At 41.5% G+C, this 26,389-nt stretch overlaps 1 protein-coding gene across 1 annotated transcript in view; it reads left to right on the forward strand.

Moving 5' to 3' along the window:
- epha6 (eph receptor A6) overlaps window positions 1-26,389 on the forward strand; it is a 701,323-nt gene that overhangs the window by 540,526 nt on the left and 134,408 nt on the right. The window contains exons 4-5 of the mRNA XM_041210989.1: window positions 1,307-1,431; window positions 5,940-6,102. Of these exons, the coding sequence (XP_041066923.1) occupies window positions 1,307-1,431; window positions 5,940-6,102 (288 nt within the window). The remainder of the gene's footprint in view (window positions 1-1,306; window positions 1,432-5,939; window positions 6,103-26,389) is intronic.

Below are 26,389 nucleotides of genomic sequence, written 5' to 3' on the forward strand. Positions count from 1 at the left end.
GTTGTTTTGATCAACTGTTTTGAAGTTCTGCTTTTCATTAAAGCTGCCCTGAATATCTTAGGGTTTCTCTATATAAAAATTGTGAAGAACCATATACTAAATAAAACGTATAACTCTGACTTGGTAACTAATGCAGGAACATTGGCATTCCACTCAGAGGCCTGGGTTTGAATGCGCATCCTGACTGCCTTGAGAACTTGGTTCCCCTCAATGGGCAAGTTTTCGTGGCTCATATCTCAGAAGCACAAAAATTCGATCTGTGGTGGGGAAGAAAGATTAGAGGAACATCTATTAGAAACAGTCATATTACACCTCCTATTAGCTATTCATTGTGACATAGAATGCACAGGTGTCAACGACCCCAGTGTTCAGAATGTCTTCTCCTCCAAGTTTATAGAAGATGGGATGGCAGGAGGGATGCACAAAAAAGTGAGGTGAAATTATTTCTAAAAAATTCTGTGTTTATGGTATTGGACTAGTAATTCAGGCAGCATGTTCAAATCCCGTCATGCTAGATTGAGAGTCAGGATTCAGTTTTGTAAATTGGGGATGCTGGTACAAGTAAAAGGAAGCATGAAACTACTTGATTGTTGTATAAGCCCATCTGGTTCACTAATGTCCTTTTGAGGAAGGGGACCTGTTGTTCTTACGAAGTCTGGCCTTTGTGTGATTCTAGTCCCACACCAGTGTGGTTACCTCTTAGTTGCCCTAGAAACCCAGCAAGCCACTCAGTTGTATCAAATCTCGGCCAGCAGTTTAAGAAGAAGGGCCACCACCACTCTCTCAGGGCAATTAATAATGGGCAATAAACAGTTGTCCTTTTCAGCATCATCCAAGATCCAAAAATGATTTCTTAAATTACAGAATGGGTGGCATAAATGTTCAGTATTACTATGGAGGTTTGTTATGTTTTGGAAATATTTGTGGTAGTATCTTTCTGATAGCTGCACACCAAGCCTATATTAGAAAAAAATCAATGTTGGTGTTTGTGTTTCCTATTAAGCACATCAAGTAAAATAGTGCCCCGTTGGAATTTCTGCAGTTTGTGACCAGGTGTCAATAAGCCACTTAGATCCATTGAAGAAACTAGAGTCAGGGGTTATTGGTCAAGTACAGACAGCAGTGAAGTTCAGCAACAGTGGTAACAGAAGAGACTGGGGGTGTCCACCTGTGAAATTGAAATAACCACAATAGCATGTTGCATTATAGCACTTTGACAACTGCTGCTAAACTGATCCAAAAGCCAAAGTTTCACTTGAGCTGGTTTTCCCTATGAATATTTTTACAGAACCTTTTGTCCTTTCAGCTCCCTCTCTGATTGGGTTTCTGAGGAAAGATTGGGCATCCCAGAACAGTATTGGCCTGTCATGGCAGGAGCCTGAGCATCCAAATGGAATCATTCTGGACTACGAGATAAAGTACTATGAAAAAGTAAGGATCCATTGAAAATGTCACTGTACAGAATACTTAGTTCCTGAGACATTACACACTTACAAAATTGACAACCTCATGATGAAGCCTTATAAAGTTTCAAGAACAGGCTAATAATTTTGCACAGTATTTTTAAATGAATTGAAATATTTGCTTCCCCATTAACATTCTAAATGATGACTACTGAAGGAAATGAAACATATAACAGTGCCTGGTTTCTGTTGATGTGATTGGATGCCCCAATGCAGGTTGTTGCCAGCAATAAATTCAATATTAAATCACAACATAAATGTGGATTGTTCCCATTTATGCTCTTGCTGTTAACTTTAGGATTTAATCAAAGCTTCAGAAAGTAAAATTTCACACACAATTATGAAGTTAAGTTCAGCAGTCTGTGCTTTCAGTGGAGAACCATATTTACTGAGAGTTTGGATTGAAGATCAAGTTACTGCACAGTAACTTGATCTCCAAGCTATCAGTCTTGGCTTGGAGATGGCCTGATGGCCATATCAAGTTTAGATACCTTCACAATAGAGGGTAGCTGGGAGCTGGGAATTGTTAAAAGACAATAATCTAATTGGAGGAGCCAGGAGATAAACACAAATGGTGTCATCACAATCAAGCATGCAGCAGTTTCTATCCATTAATGGACAGTGAGATATACAATTCCCTGCTAGCTACTACTTTTTGAAGTGTTTTAACTTCATTTGGATTAAATTCAAATCTGCTTTGAGTTGGAAGCAGCTGGTAGCAGCAGATATCAGCGAGCTGTGTGCCACAAATGCACGATATCACCCAATTTAAAAGATTAGCAACTGGAATGTCAATGTGTATAATTAAAAATGTTTGAAATCTATCCATCACACATTGTCTGCTTCCATGTTCTCCCCTTCGTAAACTTGACACCATCCAGAACTCTGTAGCCCATGTATTAATTTGCACTAAGTCCTGTTCACTCATCACCACTATGCGCACTGACCTACATTGGCACCTGTTCAAGCAATGCCTCAATTTTAAAATTCTTATCCTTGTTTTCAATTCCCTCCATGACCTCACCCCTCTCTATCTTGATAATCTTCTCCAGCTGAGACACCTGCACTCTTCTAATTCTGAGCTCTTGAGCATCCCTGGTTTTCACCACTCCACCATTGGTAGCTGTGCCTTCAACTGCCAAGGCCCTACTCTCCACCACCCCCAAAAAAACCTCTCTACTCCTCTTTATTCCCTGTGAAGTGTTTGGGGATGTTTTATTACTTTAAAGCTTTAAAGGTGCTATATAAATGCAAGTTGTTATTGTTGTACACATGTAAATTTGTGTCACAGTTTAAAAAACTCAAAAAGAGAAAGAAAGCCATTGCCTGTTACAAGGAAATATCTTTCTGAATGCAGAATACCTTCAAATTGACTTAAGTAGTCATATTGAAAATTGATATATGAAAAGGAAAGCTGGTATGGCTATTAATTGATCCAAGTATCCGGCAAAATAGGGGGCTGGTTAGTTCAATTGGCTAGATGGCTGGCGTGTGATTCAGAATAAGGCCAACAGTACAGGTTTGATTCCTGTTCTGGCTGAGGTGATCTTGGGACCTGCCCCTTGCCCTGCATGAGAGTGGAAGGCAATGGCAAACCACCACTGGCCAAAACTATCACGAAAACAGCTTAGGATGAGCATCAATGGACAATGAGTCATGGACCTGCCTTCAGACAGGACACACATGACATGACATCTGGCAAAGCATAAGTTGTACAAAATTGCCTAAGAAAAGACCCAGGAATTATATGTTGTGGCATTAAAAGAGACCAACTAGATTATAACTTGCAGCACATTGCAACAGAACGGTGTAATGTCCCTATTCTTTAACATTATTTATCGGCCTGTTGACCATGAGCACTATAACAGGAGAGCCTCTACTATGGTTTAAGTCAATGACATCTGTTGTGCTTTACCCATCAAAGTTTAAAGTAATAAATGTATCAAAAATGAGAAGGAAAGCCATCCATTGCCTCAAACTCAATTCACAGCACGTGCCAATCCATATCCTTCCCTCAACAACAATTAACATCTAATTAGGTCTTACATATGCAGAAATTAGATCCTGTGGACTAAAAGTGACAGGACTAGTTAAACACCTTCTTACCAACAGAATAATACATCAGAGATTTGTTATGGTGCAGAAGGAGGCCATTCAGCCCATCATGTCTGCACTGGCTCTCTGATTGAGCATTATGACTCAGTGCCATTCTCCTGCCTTTTCCCCATGATCCTGCACATTGCTTCTATTTAAATAATCATCTAATGCCCTCTTGCATGCCTCAATTGAAACTGCCTCCGCCACACTTCCAGGCAGTGCATTCCAGGCCCAAACCACTCGCTGTGTGAAAAAGTTTTTCCTCACATCTCATTTGCTTCTTTTGCAAATCTTTTTAAATATTCTGCATTACATGCAGAGTTCTGGTCATTATAAAACAGCATATCATCCAACTTAGCACGAACAACACCAAGGGAAGTCTGCCAGGAATAAAACAACCCATCAGACATAGAATGCTCCTGTTCATCACTCTATCACAGAGAATAGTTGAAGGTTGCAATCAAAATAATGTTCATCATTGGACTGGTTGTTCTAATTCATTCAAAGTTCAGTCTCCTGTTCACAATTTTTCCAACCTCTAACCATGTAAAACTAGAAAAGAAAGTCTTATGGTCTGAACCCAAATTCCTCCCAAGATTACCAACAAAGCAGATAACATGCTCACAAAGCCCTCTAATTCACCAATAGTTGGCCAGCTCAAGCATGCAGAATACCAGGAAAATAGACAGAGCCCTTCTTGAGATGTTATGAAATTAACTACATCCATTATGTAACTACAAGGCCCCATTGAAATAAAACAGAACAAATATTGAAAAATTGAAAAATCAGCTACCACTCACTCTATTCCAGCTGTGGGTATTCTTGGAGCCACAAAGAAGGGAAATTTAGCATATCCATCAGCACTTGGGGGTCAGAATAGACAAATGAAAAATATCCAACAATCTTATTTTGTGTCATTTCTCTTAATTTTCAGTGCAGCTGGCAGGATACACTTCAACTACAACAGCTCAACTCTGTTTACAGGATTATTCTCACTGAATCTATGACAATAGTTATAGAGGAGTGAAGTCAAGGTTTAATGTAGTCTTAGGCTTCAAATGATGCTTTAGATCTGCAATTGGCTTCCTGTCTCATCAGTTACTCCTAACTGTTTCTTATTTTACAACAAGAGAAGTCTGAAATTGCTGTTGAACATCCACACTGGACAGTCAAAACAACATATCTTTCATAGATACAAAATAAGTGTGATAGGCAAAATACTTACACAAATTCTGTAATGACTAGTCAAGTTGAAGATCAACCATGTTCTTACTGAATAGTGGAGCAGGCTCGAGGGGCTTTATGACTGTCACCTGCTCCTATTCTTATGCCCTTGATGGCTAATTTTGAAAGGACCTTTAGTGAAAGATATTACTGCATTTCTGTCTCACTAAATTAAATAACAAAACCTGTTTGTCCTTTTGGAAAACATATTTCTTTTATTCGTTATTATGACCAATTCAGATATTAAAGACCATTGATATTTTATCAGAAGCGATTAAAAATAGTTGTAGATTCCATTTAAATTAATTAATGTTGGCAACTGGATTGCATATTGGATTTCAACAGCATTCCACGTTCCAAATTGTTATTTACAAATGAGATGAAGGATGGGTCTCCAGGACATATCTTATGATCCATCCGAGGTCCTGAATAATTTGTCTTAATCTATACTGGCTTCATTGGCGATATATTAAAACCATTTGTCCCTCCATCCTTGCTATAGAAATGACTATTGCTAGCTTGGAATAGAAAAAGTCCACCATCTATGTGATAGTGGTATGAGGTAATTCCAAATGTAACTTGAATTTGAACTTACCTCACACAGATGAGATTACTGTCTTCTCTCCCTGATGGACATGGATTCTAAGGTTAAAAAAAAACTGTTCATCATCTGCATATTTTTACCTGTGAGAATCTACAGTACAAAGCTACAGACAATTTAGTATTAAATCAAATTCACTAAATTGGCATTATCACTAAGAGAGGACCCAAGGGTGACAGGTTTTTCTGAGGCTTTTTCAAGGCAGATTGGAAAAAATTTCTGTTTTTGCAACTTTGCTAGAACTCGTACAAAGAAAACACTTTCCCTCACTGCTGAGAATTTACAGAAGGTGCTTTATGTCTATTCCGTGTTATAACTGGAATTGATGGCTACTGACATTAGAAAATAATTTGGTCTATTCCCCAGTGCTGACATTCCTAATCTTAAGGAACAGAAAATGCATTCAAAGAAATTTACGCGAAAACGATACAAATGTGTTTACATTTCTGTGGATTGGGAAGAGGTGGGGTCTGACATCTTAGACTTGTGCAGCCATTTAATCAGCAGCGGGTTTTATTTTGATCTTCATGTAATTTATCCTTAATTTCATGCAGGAACATGAACAACTCAGCTACTCCTCTACAAGGTCCAAATCTTCCAGTGTAATCATTAATGGACTGAAGCATGCTACGAAATATGTATTTCAGATCCGTGCCCGGACTGCAGCTGGATATGGCAGTTACAGTCAGAAGTTTGAGTTTGAAACCGGAGATGAATGTAGGTTTATCTGGATTGTTGCCCATAACTTTTCACTTATGTTTTCTTTAACATTTGGAAACATTGTTACATGCTTGCTTTGGTCTTCTTCATAGTACAACTGTATTTTATTTTACAATATATAAACTGATAAACTAAAAGATTAGCAAAACCTTATTGCTTCTTTTTGAGATAATTCAGTATTACCTAAACAGCTTTTCCCATAACCTGCTATGACAACATATCATGTTTAATGCCCATGTTACATGCTTAACAGATTGAAAACAAATCTTATTTTTCTGATTGCTTCAAAACCTATACGTACATCACTAGCAGATTACAATCATCAAATTGGTGTCCAGATATTAGCAACTAAGATGTTGCTTCTTTTTCATTCCTGAATTCTAGCTAAAATTTCATCGTTAATTCAACAAATCATTTGCTATATAACTTACCTCTGAATTCAGATTCATTAAAAAATGACATACTCAAACATATCAAGTTATAAGGATAGCACAATGCAATTGACTTATATTGCACAAACAAAGTGATAGTGAATCTTACAATTGCCATGCACAATGTCATTTGGCACTTTATCACTTGGTGTTTTGCTAAATTGCATTCCTTTTCTTTAATAGGCTGGTTAAAGGGAAAGCATTTCTCCTTAACTGTTGCACTTGTGTGCCAGTAAAAGTGTGTAATGTGAGAGAGATTGGCACCTGTAGTTTGTTCCCAAATGCCACTTTTGTAAGGTGATGGAACAGAGGTTTTGCAACTTGCCGTCTGATTTGTTGGCTGTCTTCCCTTTAGAATCTGATACAAACTGAAGCAGTCGAAAAAGGAAGCTTTCCTATTAAGATGCATGTTCTCTCATGAACTGGTCCATCAAAACCTGAAAATTAAGCAAAAATGGTTGAGAAATTGTGCTTGTTAGAATGTGCTCTTGGATGCGGCGAGTGCCCTTACAGCTCCAAAATGGTATCTGTGGCGCACGCAAATGCACACTTGTGCTGCAACTCCCACCTGACCCCATATTGATGCAGACATTAGTGAGTGTGCAGTGAATGTCTGCCAGAAGGTTTCAGAGCAGGCAGACCATGATGTCAATCATGAGGCAGCAGTGTTAAGTCGGAGCACAATGCACCAGCCAATGCCCTCTCTTAACCTTGAGTTCAGCAGCAAGAAGGACACCAATTGGTATTATTTAAAAGGAATCATTGACTACTTTCAGGTTAGTTGCTGATTGATTTCATCTGGTTGTTGTTGCTATTCTATGAGCGTTTGGTGCTTTTTATAGTTGCGTCAAGTTGCAAATGTCTACAGGGAGTGCTGTGGCAGGAGCTGAAGGATTTTTGCTGACTTCAAGACTTCTGCACAAGCTAGGTGCTCCCAAATGTGGCACTTTTTTAAGCATTCCCTTTGGACTATAGGTTGAAAAGGAGAATGAATAGAGGTCACATCACAAAGAGAAGGACAAACTGCTGGAAGAGGAAGGAGGAAGAAGGGAAAAAGGACCTTGAGCAGGAGGCCATACTGGTCCAGGGCATTCAGGGAGCAATCCTTTTACCTGAACCTCCGCAAGGAACAGAGTGTCAGATGTGTGCACTTCAGTAAGGATTTTGTCACTGAAATCTGCCACCTGCTGTAGCAACAACTATAGCAGCAGGGCAAGGTCTGCATTGCCAGTGACCATGGCAATACATCTGGCTCCTTCTAAGTTGGAGCTGGAGACATTTGGAACATCCGATAGTTTGTCATTGACTGTTGCATAATGGAGGTGACTGGGGTTCTTGATTCATTTAGAACTAATTACTTTTCATTCTCTCTTGCCAGCAAGAAGTAGGCAGAGCAAGCACATAGCTTTGCTAGGATTGCAGGGTCTCTATGAAAGAGGGTGCCATTGACTGCACGCGTATTTCTTTACAGGCTGTGCAAGTCAACTCTGCCCTATACCAAAACAAAAAAGAATTCCACCACTCAATGTTCAGTTGACGTGTGAACAAAAGCAGCAGAACACACAGGTCAAAGCCTGGTATCCTAGCAGTAGTCATGGTTTCTTCATTCTGCAGCAATCTGCTGTGCTAGCTGCATTTGAGACACACAGCAAACTAGAGTCACTATTGGGTGACTAGCGCGATCTGCTGATGAATCCAAACTGCAATCTATGCACAAACATGCAGCATGCATACAATGGAAGCCCTGCTGCCACATAAAAAGTTATAGAGCAGACATTGGCATGGTAAACATTGTTCTGCTGTATAGACCGCTCTGGTCTGAGGAGCTTTGTCACTTTCCCTGTCATTGATCATCAAAACATTCACTTGGCCAAAATATAAAAATAAAAGCCACCAAAAAATAAACATCCCAAACCAAATTTCTAAATCAAGTCATGCCATTTTTCATACAAAAGTCAACTAATAACACTTGTACATTCCATTAGTGCCTCTCTTCCATATGTTGGCTTCCTACAGCATGAAAAGAAATCCAACACTGTGTGTTTAAAACTTTATTCTTATTGCTATTGTTTAAAATGTATTTTCTGCTGAATCAAAAAGGCTGGCAGCTACAAGTCACATGACCAAAGGGCCTTTGTTCTGGAAGCCACCACCAGGAGTTACAAGAGTAAAATAATTCTTCATTCAAACTATGGAATCTCACACCTCATTGTATAGACTCCTTGTAATCAACAAAAGCAGAGGAAGTGCCAGCAAACTGGCTCCCCCAGTTGGAGCTATCACAAAAGAGAGAGATTGAAACTCATTATACCGGAAGAGATGCTGAGATGCTAATAACTACCTGTCTCTTTCCTAAAGAGGAACAATGGAGTCCTGGCCAGAAGCACAGAAACTGATTGTTAAGATGCAATTAACCATTAATGTGACTCAAGCCTCTGGTTTTCTGGGCAGTTTTAACATTACATCTTCGGTCTCACAAGCAGTCTGCTGTTTAACGTCCAACTGGTGAACCACTAAGAAGCAGCCCACCAAGCAGAACTACAGCCTGCTCCTCAAGCCTGTCTCTTCTGGAAGATTTCCAACCATCACCTGCAGAACCAACCCAGCCTCAATGTACCTACTTCATCTTGCGGTACCAGCACCAACTGTAAAGCAAATTCCACAACTCCAGTCTTCAGCCAGCTGAACACGAATTCTTACGTGAAAGAATTCCTCATTGGATTCTCATTCCAGACTCTGGAAATCATGTGAACTGATATCCATTTCTGTGGTTCTTGTACTGTTACTATCCGTAGTTGTTAAACTCCTTTTTCTATGCCCTCCCACCACTTTAGTGTGTGAGTGTGTCTGTCTGTCCTCCTCCTGCAGGGTTTTGAATTTGAAATAAACTAACCTTCTGAGTTAATCATCATGTGAGTTTGCTGTGGGTTATTGATAAATTAGATCACACAAACCAAGGGTTTGAAAAAAGACAACACTGCCTACTTTAAAAATAATTTAAAACACCTTCTGCTTACAGACAGCTGGTGAGAGGAATTAAGTATGGTTTGCCTGTCTCGCTCCTGTATGTAACACATGCTTTTGCCTGTATTTGTGCTTCTACACAGTTACCCCAGTGGCTGCAGCATGGCTGGTGAAAGGCTGCTATCTTTCAGTGGGGGAGGAAATGGGAGATGGCCTTGGAGGATGTACTTGAGCAGATCTGTGCTTAGAAGGTCTGGCTGCAGACTGCACCAACTCCACATGGGCTAGCAGGCTGTTGGGCAACAGCAAAGGTAATGGTGGAGTGACACTGGTGGGAGGGTCAATGCTGTCTGCCTGAGGGTGGACAGCAGGTTCATGCTCCACAGAGCCACTGCCATGTCCCCTGGCTATCTCAACATTCCCAGTAACGTAATGGGGTCAGATTTCTGAATTGCTGTTAGACTATGCACATTCCTTTACACACTGTAATCCATAGTCACAATGACAGCAGTCTGGGCTTCCACGCAGCATGCAAACATTTGGTGGCTGCTGTTTGTGCTGCACTGCAATCTGTGACATCAGTCACCAGAAACTGTTGGGTCCACAAGCGTTCGACGCAAATTAGTCACCACTTCCATGCTTGTTAGGATGGGCTCCAAGCTATATGCACATCCCTGTGTAAACCTGGTGCTGGATTCCCCCATGCCCCTTCACACTGACTGCAGGCTTCCCAATGCACCAAGTATTTCATTCTGCATACACACTTCTGTAACCCAACTCATCAAAGTCCTCATCTAAGTCCTCTGCAACATCACTTCTGATGAAAGGTCATTAACCTGAAAGGTTAACTCTTGTTTCTCTCTCCAAAAATTCTGCCTGCCCTGCTGAGTAATTCCAGTATTTCCTGTTTTTATTTCAGATTTCCAGCTTCTGCAGTATTTTGCTTTTGTGCCACTCCACCAGTGCCCTTGCTTTTGCCCATCAGCCGGCCAGCCCATGTGGAGTTGGTGCAGTCTGGAGCCAGACCTTCTAGGTGTATACTAACTCCATCTGCAGCTTATAAATTATAAGAGAGTGTGATGAAGGGGAAGTGGGATGTAAGAAGAGGGAAAATAAGAATACCAACATTGTCAATGGGTTCAGCCTCGCCACTGGCCATGCCCTCAGAAATATATATCCCAATAATGGTCAACACCATCTCCTCCATGGAACTTAGAACATGTAGGCATGCCACTGAATCCAGGTCTTTGGGGCTTGACTCCTGGCTATGAGCTCCACAGCTCTCTGCTCCCACTGCCTTTTGACCATGTGTCTGCAAGGCCTCAGCCTCTTGTCTCTCTGAGAATACAAGACCTCTCTCCTCTTTTTCACCTTCTCTACCAAGAACTTCAGTGCAGTGTTTAAAAATCTTCGAGGCCTGACTTTCTCCTGTTGTGCCATTCTTCACTCTTTCCCAGGCCAGATTCTATTTGACCATGACTCCTAATGCTTGTTCCAACTATAATGCATCTCCCCTTAAAGAAATGAGGTGCAGGCTTGCTTTAAGTGGTGCTGGCTATTCGCAATATTGGCCATTGCTAACGCATCCAACTAATGGACAGCGCTGTTATTGCTGGCTGAACATAGAGATCATTAAAATGTGCAGGCAGCACAAAGTTAACCTCCAATCAGTTTGCCCAAAAGGGAGAAAATAGAAAAAAAAGCCCAAGTACTTAATATGTATAGCAAGGACATGTAGTTTTCCTTTGATTAAAATTCAAATAATTATGCGTATATACTAAAATTAGGTGTTAGTCTAAAGTGAAGTGGATTATAATCTGAAGCCCTTGTGGGGCTATTCCAGTTCAAGAGCACTTCTCTGATAATTACTCACTCAAGTTCAAGGTAGCCAACTCTTTCAGTCACTTGTTTTAGTCTCAAGGAGAGGAATCAGTAAAAAATATAACCTTCCAACAGATAGCCATCTTTAATTAGCACCAGCGAGGTTATAACTATCCTGGATATTATAAGGGTCTCTTTTCAGTAATGTATCTCCCCACCAAGGAATATACAAAGAGGGGCCCTTGAAGTTGTAAACAGGATGCAACATGATTACATTGCAGTGCTTATTAAAGAACTGAACATGCAACATACTTGAAGAGGCTAAATACATCGCAACCTTAAAGATTATGAAAAGATGGAAAACATACTCTTAGTTTGAATATAGAATCCAAAAGTTAAACCTCTACAATATCAAAATATCTTAGAATATCCATCAAAATCTGAAGTAAGGTGTTACCTTAAATCCCCAAATAGCAAGCTGCCTGCTTAGCAAGACATTTCTCCTCAATTAGGGACAGAATTTTACGTCCCGTGGGCAGGCACATGCCCAACCCAATCAGGCGTAAAATTGCACGAGATGATGTCAGGCGAGCGTCCAATATCATCGCGCACTCGCGCAGTATTTCGCTTGGCAGACACACGCAAAAGTCGGAAGCGCGCCTACCGACAATTAAGCAGGAAATTCAGCCCATAACAGCGCAGTTGTCCGCGATTCTTCATGAACCATCCAACGCTACAGTTGGCGGACAGGCAAATCGAGCAGGCAGCTTTTACATTCTTCATCAAACCTCACCCAAGGGCGGGGTGAAATTTCCATTCGGAAATAAAATTAAAATAAATATCTGGGGACAGGTATGCTTTCAGGTGCTTGATTGTGATGCATGGACATTTTTTGCAGCTTTTTACAGCTTTTTTTTATCATTTGCAAGTCTTCAGCTCCCTGAGGCAGTCGTTTGCCTTCAAGGAACTCTCTCGCAACACTCACCCATGCCCGCAGTGACATCATCGCCTGCCCTCTTCCCGTCCCCACCTTGAAAGTGCTGAGCTGTTCAGCATGTGTTTTATGGCCAGCCAGCATGAAATCGTAGTTGGGGGTCCGATTCCTGGCTGCTCCCAAGCCCGCCAATCGCACACACCCGATGACCAAAAAATTTAGACCTAAGAGTAGGTATATCTGACTGCATCTGACACCTTTTACCTTGAGAAGCATTGATTGAGGATTTCAATGCTTCTCAGTTTTCAATGGTGAAGTTTCTATCTTCATATAGTTTCTAATTTGATTAGCTCATCTTTTGCAAATTTGGGTGTTGCCTCTATGTATAGGTTTATGCCCCTTTCATTATCCTTATAAGGCTGTATCATTTACTATTATTAGTAAATTATTTAATTGGTAAAAATCCTCATTATAAACTTGTGACCTTTTATCTGGGCAAAAGTGTTTGTAATGTCTTAGAGTAACAATTCCTATAACTAATTTATTCATTTCCTAATTTCATAATCTGTTTTTTATAAAAAAAGGCTTTTAAACTTTTACAGAGAACAGTTAAAGAATGTTCCCTTTTCTTTTACAATTTAGTCAAAGGCTAAAACTTTTCTAGTTATAGTTCACCTTGGGGCTATTACATCTTTTCTCTTGAAAGGGTGATATATAATGTCCATCTCTGTCTTTAACATATTTGATAAGAGTCCATAAGACATCGGTGACACCTAATACCAGGTTCTAACAAATTCTTTCTTCAAATTTTAAAACATTAATGACTCCAGGTTACAGACAAAACTGATATTGATGAATGTAATACCTTTTTAATGTTCCTTTTGCTAAAAACTATATAACCAGGATTATGAGATAGGCAGAACTTAAACATCTTGTTTTTCTGTAATAGTTTGTGTCTGGTACCTATATTTGAAGAAGCTTTTACAAAAATTCTAAAATTATTAGGTAATGAACATATGTTTTAAGTCAAGGATTAGAGATATCGCTCCATCTGCAAAGATGTCTGGGTGAAAACATTAATCCTTTCCTGCTTAAATTCATTTGTATTAAGGGAATCTTTATTCCTAAAATGTAATGTCCTAATTATATCTGAATTCTACCTAATTACCTATATTCCACCTAATTATCTATATTCCTTCACAAAAGCAGTACTACATTGTTCATTAAAGCTTAACATTAATGTTGAATAGCAAATAGCAAATTCTGGAAGAAGCTGAAGTTTTATTATTCCTCGAGTCTGGTGTTAATAACTTGTGGGGAGGTAGTGGCGTAGCTGTGTTATCACTGGACTAATAATTCAGAGACCCAGGGTAATGCTCTGGTGACCTGGGTTCAAATCCCTCCATTGTAGATGGTGGAATTTGAATCTAATAAAAATCTGGTGTTAAAAGTCTAATGATGACCAGGAGACCATTGTCGATTGTTGAAAAAAAAACAATCTGGTTCACTAATGTCCCTTTAGGGAAGGAAATCTGCCAACCTTCTGGCCTACATGTTGACTCGTAAATGCCTTCTGAAGTGGCCTAGTAATCCAGTCACTTGTATCCAACCACTAAAAAGTCAATAAAAAGGAATGAAACCAGACAGATGACTGGTCAAGCAACAGCCTGGCATAGTTACACTCACAGAATCATACCTGACAGATAATGTCCCAGACACCACTATTCTCCAGCGGCACAGTGGTTATACAGGAGGGAGTTGCTCTGGGAGTCCTCAACATCGACTCCGGACCCCATGAAGTCTCAGGGCATCAGGTCCAACATGGGCAAGGAAACTGCTTGCTGATTACTACGCACCGCCCCCCCACCCCCACAGCTGATGAATCAGTACTCCTCCATGTTGAACACCACTTGGAGGAAGCACTGAGGATGGCAAGGGCACAGAATGTACTCGGGTGGGCGACTTCAATGTCCATCAGTAGCACCACCACAGACCAAGCTGGCTGGATCCTAAATGACATGGCTGCTAGACTGGGTCTGTGAGAGAAAGAACAAGAGGGAAAAACATACTTGACCTCATCCTCACCAACCTGCCTGCCACAGATGCATCTGTCTGTGACATTATCGGTAGGAGTGACCACCACACAGTCCTTATGCAGAGACAAAGCCCTGTCTCCACATTGAAGATACCCTCCATTGTGTTGTGTGGCACTACCACTGTGCTAAATGGAATAGATTTTAAGCAGATCTAGCAGCTCAAGAATGGGCATCCATGAGGCATTGTGGGCCATCAGCAGCAGCAGAGTTGTACTTGAACACAATCTGTAACCTCATGGCCCGGCATATCCCCCACTCTACCATTATCACCAAGCCAATAGTGTCCAACATGCTGATATGTAGCTTCTATTCCTGTATCTGTGACATGCTACATGTGACTGTAAATCATTGCTTCATTTCATAGTCTGAAAAAATACAGAGGAGGAAATAAACGTACACAGAGTAGAGGGTATTGCAATGGTAGCTTTGCTTTATTGTGGTCCGTTACAAGTCCAATTATGTAATTTTTCTTGTACTACAAAATCAATAATGCAATAATATTGTATTATAATTTTAAACACTGGGAAATGTTTTTAAAACATTAAAGGATCTCCTATGGCGTTGCTCACACTAAGGGCAGAATTGTCTCAGATTTTCACTAAGCGTGGTAATGGGCGGGATAAAGGGTGTTTTACCTGTTGGCCACAATGGCGGGTTTTCACACCGTATCATCCCAATCCCGCCGCTTGCATTCCCGGGAAACACGCTGTTTCACTGGCAGGCAGCCTCCCATTCGCCTACTGTGCCATCACCTCGCTGCTTCCTCACGCCGGGCAGCATATTTAAAGTGCAGCTGTGTGCACACCTCTCAGCGTTTCCAGCCCAAGACTGCCACACAGGAGATTTGGCCCTGAAAGGCAAGATGACTGCAGCCCCCTGATTCAGTGATGCATCCCTAGGATGCCTCCTGGACATCGTTGGAGGCCCACTGTGATATCCTCTACACCCGCTCTGGCCACAGGAGGCCCATTAGTCTCAATGCTCCGGCTTGGGAGGTGGTGGCAGTGGTGGTCAATGCCAACGGTGCACACAAGAGGTTGGCCATCCAGTGCAGAAAGAGGATGAATGATCTCATCTGTGCTGCCAGGGTAAGGCAGCCATCTCATCACTCCAAACTCACACACTCAGAAGCCCATCGCACATTCATTGGCATCTCACTCACTGCCAGCTCAAGGGACATCACCACTCAGTCTCACATACACCCTCATATCTCCATCCGGCCTCATCTCCTCTGGAGACTACCTTCTCAGCCCTCACCATCTTGAGACAACTTTCACAGATCAACATGTACCCTCACACACATCCTGGGATAACCCCCTTCCCCAGTAATGCCCTCGACCTGAGGCCACTTCTCCCCCTTCCCCAATCAAGCCCTAGCCCTGCAGCCATTGAAAAGCCATCCCTGCCATATGGCTGGCCTGGTAGGTAGAGCCCTGCCCATGAGCTCCCCTAAAAGTGATGTGGTGCTCCCTGCAAAACCTGGCGCTGATGACTGCAAGTGCTGCCCGAAGCAAGGTTGGCAAACAAACCTCAAAGTCCTGAGTGAAGTGCAACTTGCCAGGTGCATGTTGCTTATGCTCAGTTGTGACAATGATCCAGCATGGAGGGATGATTCCAACAAGCAGGGCTTATAATGATATACGGATGTATTAAAATGAAGTTCCCGATACTTGGCAGCAGGAAAGGTGGCCCGTCATTGACAGGTGGAGTGGACGATTGCAAACTGGTTTCATGACATCGTGAAACCCATTTTTGGCCTTCCCGCCATACTGTCCACTCACACCCACCATGACGCACGGGCACGGAAAATTCCACCCTAAGTTAGGTGACAAGCTTCAAGTCTTGAAAGAGATTAAACTATATGGCAATACTGGATTTCTCAAAAGCTTCCAACAAAGTTCCTCATGATAAGCTCTTGTTCAAACTTCACTACTTTGGAATTAGGGGGATAACCTTAAACTAATCTCCCTGGGGCACCTCTGTACCTCAGGGAGATTTCTGCACTCTTCCATGCGCATGTGCGTGAAAGAGCACACTCTCAACTCAGGCAACCACCCCCCCACCCCACCTGTAATGGGAGCGCTCAGCACTTCCGGACGTGCGTCATGCTGGGCGGGCCTTAATTGGCCAGCCCACGTAAAATGGCAGCACCCAGCCAATCGGGGACTCCGATTGGCTCCGCGTCTGCCCCCGCACAACCCCCCCAGACAGGGAGATAATTCTCCGCCTAGAGAGGAGTGCCCCATGGAACAGTGTTGGGGTCCTCACTTTTCCTGACATACATAAACAACTTCCTAACAAATTTAAAAACTGGGTGTGACTAACTGCAGATGACTGCATGATCTACACGTTAGGGAAAATTCAAGATCACATCAATTCACTGTAAGATCTTCTGGAATTGCAAAAAATGGCAGGACTAATGGGAGATGGCATTTATTTTCAAAAAAAGCTATGTCATGTGCAAAACTAACGAAAAGGACCCACCGACCAATAGCTTTAAGTTCTGCAATCAAATTCTTCAACAGTTAGATGCACAACCAAACATGGGGGCTCATCTTAAAAACAAGCTTCAGTGGGGATTCCACATTCAGCAGGTAGCCTCCAAAGCAAACAGTTCTTAGATTTCTGAGGAGGAATCTTTGGTATTGCAACTAAAATATCAGAATTACAGCTTAGCAAACACTTGCTTGTCCAATCCTGGAGTATGCAAGTTGTGTATGGGATCCTTGCTATAAACGGCTAGAGATATAAATCAGATTGAAGTGATCCAACGACGTGCTGCATGATTCTGCATGAATCAGTGTGGAAAATACACCAGTGTCGCAACGTTTATCAAAGATTTCAAACAGGAATCATTACAGCAGAGGAGAGGAGGGAGAAAGGTATGTTGTGTTATTATAATGATATAATACCTTGGGCTTATTTACTGTACAAGACACAAGGCACCAATCGCTCATAAGGGAATGGGTAAACACTTTGTGGGTTAATTTATTAAGAATAAGCATATGAGAACAATTGTACATAGGTGTAAAGATTGATGGCATCAGAGTTGTGTGTGCACTCTGCTCAAAGCAAAAGTAAGACAAAGACTGGATGACACATTTCACTTCTTGTGATGTGATGCTGATATTCCTTAAAGGCATATTACAACAAAGTAGACAGGTCATGTTCTATAAAATACAGAATGAACTGGGTGAGAATTGACAAAAACAAGTTTCTAGTGGCTTCCAGCAACGACAAAACATGAGGTAGCCTCACAAACGACAAAGACTATTTGTTTCCAAGATAGTGTATCAACAATCTTTCATTCTAGGAACAATCCCAGAGTGGAACAAGCTGCCACAGGAAATAGTCACAGTCTTATCACTTAAAATATTCAAGAATCATCTTTAGATCATTTCCATTTCTAAGTTTTCATTATCATGAATACCATATCAATGGGTCACGTCTGGCTCAGCCAGCACTAACTACATTCATAAATGTTGGTGGAATACGGATGTTAGCCTGTGATGCTGACACAACCTAAGCAGGAGCAGAAACTATGTTCCTTTGTGGGTTATGGCTAATTAGCTTACCTTACTTGACTGCTGTGTTTGAGCTGTGCCTCTTTAATACAGCAACATGAAAGATTCAGGCCAGAGTTTAACCATTTCTTGATAAGGGAATTTTGCAGATTGGAATGTACATGTAACTTTAGGCTCCAGGTCAATCCTGGCATTCTTTAGAATTGGTTTGCATCTGTAGCAAAGGATTTGCTGTGTGATGCCTGGCAAGTGGTAGATGAATTCTAGCTATGATGTTTTATATAATAAATAAGAGAAGGATAGTAAAATAACAAAGATCTTGAGAAAATTTGGAAGTCAAGTGGTATGTGTAGAACTGAAAGTTGGGTACAGTGAATGCAATGGGAATCCTCTCACATCCACCAATATTTTTGAAAAAGAACCAAAAAAACCAAAGGATGATAAAAAGCTTATTCAATCTCTTGAGCCGCCTCATTCCATGCACCAGGTTAAGTCTACCATAATTCAGGTTATTTAATCAGCTAAGAGAAAGATTCACACAAATATTCCCCAATTCCCAAATGAAAGCAGCAATATTCCAGAATAGTTAACCCTACAGACTACAACTTTCAGTTACCTCTCGCTGTCATTTCTAGCCAGTAAAGTGCTAGCCCATTTTTTGGGTTGGCATGAGCAAATGAGATAGTGCAAACTAATGATATCATCAGTCACATTTTCCAAGATTTTTTTCTGCCTCATTTTTATTACAAGTTGCATTAAATGGGCATCAAAAGAAGAGGTGGTTTTGATGAGCCTGGCATCTATATTTGTAAGATTTCCTAAATTCTTATTTCTTACTTGCTTTTATTGCTCTCCTTTTGTTTTCTTGTGATTGCCTTTGTGCCATTTTCTGCATGGCTTTGATTCCCGTTTACACAGTGGTAGAATTCCAGAAAATACAAGGGGTCTTAAGGGCAATTTCCTCGATCCTATGGATGGGACTTGGAGGTGAGGGGAGCTGGGAAAGTAGCAGAAAACCTGGTTGGGAGAGGTCCCCAACATGGTCCTGCCTCCTTACAAGTTTCTCAGGGGCTGGTTGACGCTGGAACAGGCAATCCACTTGCTAGAGGCAGGTAGGCGATCAAAGTAATCTAGGCCTGAGGTAAGGGCCATTTTCTGAGAGTGATGCAAGTTTGCCAGTGTGCTGCTTTGTCAGGAGCTTGGCATTTCTTTGGATGCAACTGCTCAGCAGGGGGCCAGAGTGCTAGAAGAGGCTGCTGCAAATGGGCTGGGATCAGGGTGACGTTAGGCTCAAAGGGTGCAGTCACAACTGAATACATTCTTGTGGAGAGGCTCCCCCTGCACACTGAACACCATCACATTTCTGGGCCTTGTTTTTCATTCCTCCCTTTGGGTCCTTTTGTGAATGCATCCATTTTGAGGCACCTCCTTAAGTTTCCCTCTTCCTCAGCCATGCTCACCTCCCCAGTGGGGCAGACTTGCTGGCCATTCCTTTGAGCTCTCCCATTGGCCCACACACACCCGTGTTCTGCCTTCCATCCTTAATTGGACTGTGTATGCAGCTACAGTCAATTAGCAGGCCACCACCTCCTGTAACTCTTCCATCTGTTCCTATTCAGATGAAGTGACATTGTTTCATAGGTTGACATTGTGAGATTTGAACTCTTGATCTTGGGGTTACAAACCCAGTACCATAACCACTTGGCTATTTAGGCCAAGTTCACCACCTCCTGTAACTCCTTCAAGTGCAAACACATTTCCATCTGTTTCAGATGAAGTTACATTGTTTCATAGTTTGACATTGTGAGATTTGAACTCTTGATCTTGGGGTTACAAGCCCAATACCATAACCACTTGGCCATTTAGGCCAAGCTCACCACCTCCTGTAAACTTGCACTGACAGGCATGCTGCCAAGTTTGTTGGCTGAGGACCCACAAATGATCCTGACATCAGGGTCCTAGTGCCCCCAAATAAATTCAGTCCTTTTTGGATTGCATCCTCATGTTTAAATGTGTTCCCTTGTTCAAAGGCAGCAACAGTAAAGGATTTGACTGTCTCAATGTGCAACTTGTTTATGACCAGGTGGAAGCCAACAATGATATAATGAAGTCTTTTTAATGAATCAGAGAGAAACAACTGAGCACACCGGCGGCCTGTTGAATGTATGCTTCAGGTATATTGATTAGTCTAAAAATATCCTGCAATATAATCTTACTGGAGTCTCGAGGACTGTGGTTATGTGCTCTGTGCTGCAAAACTTTGCTTTACGAAGAAGACTAATTACGGAGACTGTTGAAGAAGAATGCTCATGGGCAGCAAAAAGAACAGCAACAGTCTGAAGAGGTTGAGAAAGACATGAGGCTGTTGTTCAGGTCGAGCCACTTGCCACGAGCTCCCATAACGAATCCGAAGTATCGTACTGACTTGCCGCCAGTCAGTTTCAGTATCTCCTCCTCAAGGTGTTTGTACTTGCGTTCTTTTTCGGCCCATGCTTTCTCCAGAGACTTGTTGTTGTCTTCGAAACGCACTGTCACATCCACCACCGCGACTACTTCGTCCTTGACGAGAACAAGATTGGGCTTCCACAGGGTCCCGTCCTTTCCGAAGAGCCTCAGTTCTAGGTGTGATGTCCAGCAGTACTGGCTGTTTTCATGTTGTTGATGAACGTTAGTGAGGTTTTACTAATACCATGCTTCCTTGCCTAACTGAAACTTGATGAGGCTTTGCTTCCCTTTGACAGACTTGAGATAGTCGGTATACTTTAACTTCAAACAATTTATTAAAAACTACTTACAAAGGATAGGCACATGGTATTCAGAACACAGTCTACTCTGCATCTAGCTCTCTTGGAGCCTCAGTCACCTGGCTATAGATTTCATAGTTACATCATTAATAGCATCATCATCTCATTAACATATTTCGGGGAGATGGTGGCATAGTGGTAATGTCACCGGACTAGTAATCCAGAAGACCCAAGTTAATACTCTGGGGACATGGATTCAAATCCCACCATGGCAGCTGGTGGAATTTAAATTCTGGAATTGAAAGCTAGTCTCAGTAAAGATGATATGGAACTGTCATTGATTGTTGTAAAAACCCATCTAGTTCACTAATGTTCTTTAAAGAAGGAAATCTACCATGCTTACCCAATCTGGTCTACATGTTACTCCGAACCCACAGCAATGTAGTAGACTCTTAACTGCCCTCTGAAAGCCACTCAGTTTGAGGGCAATTAGGTATGGACAACAAATGCTGGTTTTGCCAGTGACACCCTATGAAAAAAAAAAAGAAAAATCCATTACTCTACATTTTCCCCCAAGTATAATCTCAAACTGTTATTCTTTTATTAAACTATTTACATTTTCCAAAATCTGTAAATCTCCTGTACTATTTACAATTTCGATTGAACTCCTGCCCTTCCCCACATCCAAGTCACTGGCACAAAGGACTTCAATCTCCAACAGTGTTCTTGGCTCTCTTGGAGGATGTTGTGGACATATATGGATCACTTGTCTTTTACCTGGAAGATAAACACATTGGTAGAGTGGGATAGCAGCTTCCTACCACTGTTGGTAACTGGGCTGTGATCTCTATGATAACTTGACTGTAAGGGTTGTGAAACTCATTCAAGAGAGAAGACTTCAAGACATGGACAATTATGCCCTCTTGAATAGGAAGAGGACAACCTAACATTCTCTCTGGAATTTTCTGCTCCTTCTTTACATGCTGGGGAAAGACCTGAGAAGATGAAGCACTTTCAATTTCAACAAAGAGTTTCACAGCTGTATCATTCACTGTTGCAGGAACAGTATAAAATATATTCAATATCTGAGATTTAAGTAAGCCTGGAAGATGAGAAGAAGAATGACAAACCTTCAGAAGACACAGCAGGGTATGAAGAAAATATGACTTCCCTACTACTCTTAGGGTATTAATTGCACTCTTCTGTAGGTAGTGCTAACATTTCCAGCATGAGGCTGCTCCGCAGTAGGCAATGGGGTAACGGTTTTGGCCTCCATATTTAAGGAAGGGTATATTTTTGATTCAAAGGCAGTAAAGTAAGGCTTCACTAAATTGGTTCCTGGGATGAGAACATTGTCCTACAATGTGAGTAAAATTGGCCTATACTTTCTGGAGTTTAGATGAATGAGAGGTGATATTATTGAAACAAACGAGATTCTGAAGGGGCTTGACAGGGTCGTCACTGAGAGGTTGAATGGGGAATTTTGAACACTGGGGCACAGTCTCAGGATAAGGGGCCTATAATTTAGGACTAAGATGAGGAGAAATTTCTTCCGTCAGAGGTTTGTTAATCTTTTGGAATTCTGAACCCTGGGGCGTAGTGAATGGCCTATTTTTGAGTATATTCCAGGCTGGGATAGATTATTGATCTCTCAGGGAATCAAGGGATATGAAGGGAGGGTGGGAAAGTAGAGTTGAGCCAGAAGAGTAGCAATGATTATATTGAATGATGGAGCAGACCTGAGGGGCCATATGGTCTATTCCTGCTCCTCTTTCGTATGTTCTTATAACATATCAACCAAAGTAACCTAGCATTTTACAATTGAAGCAATACTCTGGGCTGGGTATTTGACCAATCCACCATTCTCCATAAAGCTTGGGATTTCAAATAAACTGTACAACACAAAAAGGTGAGAATTTAATTTACTGAAAACCATTTACTCGGGCACACAAAATCAAGCCCTAAACTGTGAAGCACTCTGCAAGTTTATCACAAAGCACTGAAGTGCAAGTCAATGAGATACATGCCATTTTTGATGAAACTGTTCCAAGTGACAATACTGCCAACCATGATGAGAGAAGCAAACTTTCTTTCATCTGATGTGTACCAATTCAGTTATTGTTTTGGAACAAATTCCAGTTAAACTTAAGAGCCAACTTGTCTTATGTGCCAATATCATACAGAATGTAATTTATTGCAGTTTCTCCTTCAGACTTCAAGTGCATAACAAGCTCTATGACAGGACAAGGCATTGAAACAATTGAAAAATTTCAAATTTTACCATATATTCTGTTTGACTCAGAAAAAATATATTGAGATTGATGGTGATGTGTGGTCAGTCTGTCTGAAGTGAAAGCAGAATGAATTTCAGTCATCACTTTGCATCCATTTTTGTGGTTTATTTTGAAATATGCGTATTTTTTACTTATTTGAAAAAAACTTTATATTTTGTCTAAGGCCATATTCAGCCATATTAATAAAGATTTCATTATAAATTCCATGGCCATGATTATTTGGATTAAAGTCAGGCAGTTATTTTTTTTTAAATTCCATTCCAGGACCAATTTAACAAATTACCAAATTAACAAATACCAGATAAAATTGTGGGGAAAATTTCTTTGCCCATCCTCTCTCACATTTCTGCACTCACTCTGAGCTTGAGCAATAGAACTGATGTGTGATGCAATTTTTCAGGGTGAACTGTAGTCAATTTTGGTGCATATGTCATTAACAGGACCCAGGGGCATCCTGGTGCAGGTTGTCCTCCATCCCCCTCTCCAAAACAACTTGGTGCTAGAAACTGAAAAGGAGCACAGCTACAGATTTAAGAGATTTGTTGCTCTGGGCTTAATGGGTGGCAAAAGCCGGGAAAGCACAAGGCCTAAAGACTTGGTGGATATCTGGCAACTTCTGCTTGCTGCCAGGCCCCACCTCAAACGTTCCGGTCTGAGGAACGGTCCCGACACAGTTAACTTCATGAAGCTCTTGCATCTGGGTGTAGCCACAGGAAAAGAAACAGAAGACCAGAATGCCCCATTCCACCTCATTAACATGATAGCAATGAGCTTTCACCAATTCAAAAACAGAATTACCTGGAAAAACTCAGCAGGTCTGGCAGCATCGGTGGAGAAGAAAAGAGTTGACGTTTCGAGTCCTCATGACCCTTCAACAGATGCTGCCAGACCTGCTGAGTTTTTCCAGGTAATTCTGTTTTTGTTTTGGATTTCCAGCATCCGCAGTTTTTTGTTTTTATTTTTGTTTTTATTTAAGCCTTCACCAATTGCTCATCCAATTCCACCAGCCCAGGGAAGCTGCAGAAAATGGGCAGAGACCTGGCTCAATGGGCTTCTCCATCTTCTTCCTGATCTCAGCATGACGCTGGGCACTCCTCAGGAGCAAAAGTAATGAAAATTGGCTGATGTATGTCAAACTACATTGTAACACAATGATGGAAAAAACTGTTTCACCTCTAAACATTTTGGTTGTAGGCTCTGGTAAACACTGTTGTAGCTGCACTAAAGAGTGCAACAGGGCGATAGGTCTTTGCCCATCATTCTTGGAGTGCCATGACCTCATTGCTGTTGGGCTGAAGGGCTGAAAACTGTGGAAAAGTGGAAATATTTTCATTCTCCAACAATCAGTTTTAATGAGCATAAAATTGGAAAGGTGAAATAAGGCCAGATGAAGTATCAATTCAACGTGTGGTACCATCAGTTACCCTGCAGCTGTATTTTGTTATAATTATTCGACCCCTAACAAATATCAACACTATAGAGACTCTCCATTGTATTCAGGTGTGAGAGTTCACACAAAGAACGTTAAGCTTATTAGCTTCACCAGCAAACCATTTACGGTTTGATCTCCTGCATTACAGGCACTGTCTCCACCAATCTCAAGAAAAAAATCAGCAAGTTTCAACTAGTTTTTTTCAAATGTGCAATTGTTATGCAGTTGATTATATTCAATGATTGGAATCACAGTAAAATTGGGTCCTTAGTACTGGTAAAATGGAACCAAAGATTGACAGAAAAAATAGTAACAAAACAATGGGTGACCTTTGAGGAAGAGATGTTTTAGGTACAGCTTGGTATGAGGAAAGATGGGGGAACCAAAGGCAGGACTCCGTAGATACAAGGGAGGGAGAGAATGTGATGAAGCAAAAAGAGGGTGCATGGTGCATGTCAGGTGAATTCTTCAAGTGAGAATCAGGCCAAATAAAAGAAGTTGAGAGGGGAAGTGAAGAGGGGAGTGAAACTAGCAAAGTGAGGATATGAGAATGGAATGGCAGTCAACATAAAAGGGGACCCAAAAATCTTCTACCAGCTGGTAGATGGTAAACAAGTAGTAAGAGGAGGGCAGTGAAATGCTATGTAAGTTGCCTGCTGCCATTTCTTACAGCTTGTGAGTCAGGCATGTGATCCATTCAGGAGAGCCTGGAGACAGCCACAGGGGGGCTGAGAGCCTGATTTAAATTTAATGGTTGCTGGCTGGGTTTCTCAGGGCTTGGAAAGCCTGGAAGCAAAATGAAGATGGGAGCACTTGTTTTAAGCCAGGAGTTGCAAGGGTGCCCACCCCCATTAACAACACCTTAGGCAATGATCATGGCTTCTCCTCACTGCCTTGATTGGCTGAACCCTCCCCAAACTTTGACCTTTCTCTCCCGGATCCTGTCCTCCAATTCCCCCTCCAACCCCCAATCTTTCCTTCACTCTCAACTGATATTGCCCAGCAACTCCTTGCCACCAAACATTGATCTTACCCAATAGTCATAAAGAGAGAGGAAGTACTTGAAGGGTTGAAATCCTTGAAAATTGAAAAGTCACCAGGGCCAGATGGATTGTTTCTGAGGCTGCTGAAGGAAGTCAGGGAGGAGATAGCAGATGCTCTGAGGATGATCTTCCAATCTTCACTAGATACAGGGGAGGTACTGGAGGACTGGAGAAATGCAAACGTAATTCCATTGCTTAAAAAGGAATCAAAGGAAATGCCAAACAATTATAGGCCAGTTAGTCTTACGTCGGTGGTGAGCAAATTAGTAGAATCAATCCTGAGAGATAGGATTAACTGTCATGTGGAAAGGCATGCACTAGTCAGGGATGGTCAGCATGGATTTGTTAAAGGAAGGTCTTGTCTCACAAATTTGATTGAATTCTTTGAGGAAGTGATAAGAAGGGTTGATGAAGGTAGTGCAGTGGGTGTTGTGGATTTTAGCAAGGCATTTGACAAGGTCCCACATGGCAGATTGGTCAGGAAAGTTAAAGCCCATGGGATTCAGGGTAATGTGGCAAACTGGATGAAAGGTTGGCTTTGTAACAGGAAACAAAGGGTAATGGTCGATGGATGCACTTGCGAATGGAAAGTTGTCTCAAGTGGTGTTCCACAGGGCTCGGTGTTGGGACCCTTGCTATTTGTGTTATATATTAACAATTTGGACGTGAACGTGGGGGGTCACGATTGGGAAATTTGTAGATGACACAAAGACTGGCTGAGTAGTGGATAGTGTAGAGGATAGCTATAATCTCCAAAACAATATAGATGGGTTGGTGGAGTGGGCGGTAAAGTGGCAGATGGATTTTGACATAGAGAAGTATGAGGTCATACATTTAGGGAAGTCAAACAGTGACAGGGATTACAAAATAAATTGGAATATACTAAGAGGGGTAGATGAAGTGAGAGATCTTGGTGTACAAGTACACAGGTCCCTGAAGGCAGCAGTTCAAGTAGACAAGGTTGTAAAGAAGGCATATGGAATTCTCTCCTTCATTGCCAG

This window comes from Carcharodon carcharias, chromosome 18 (assembly GCF_017639515.1).
Source record: "Carcharodon carcharias isolate sCarCar2 chromosome 18, sCarCar2.pri, whole genome shotgun sequence".
NCBI lineage: Eukaryota > Metazoa > Chordata > Chondrichthyes > Lamniformes > Lamnidae > Carcharodon > Carcharodon carcharias.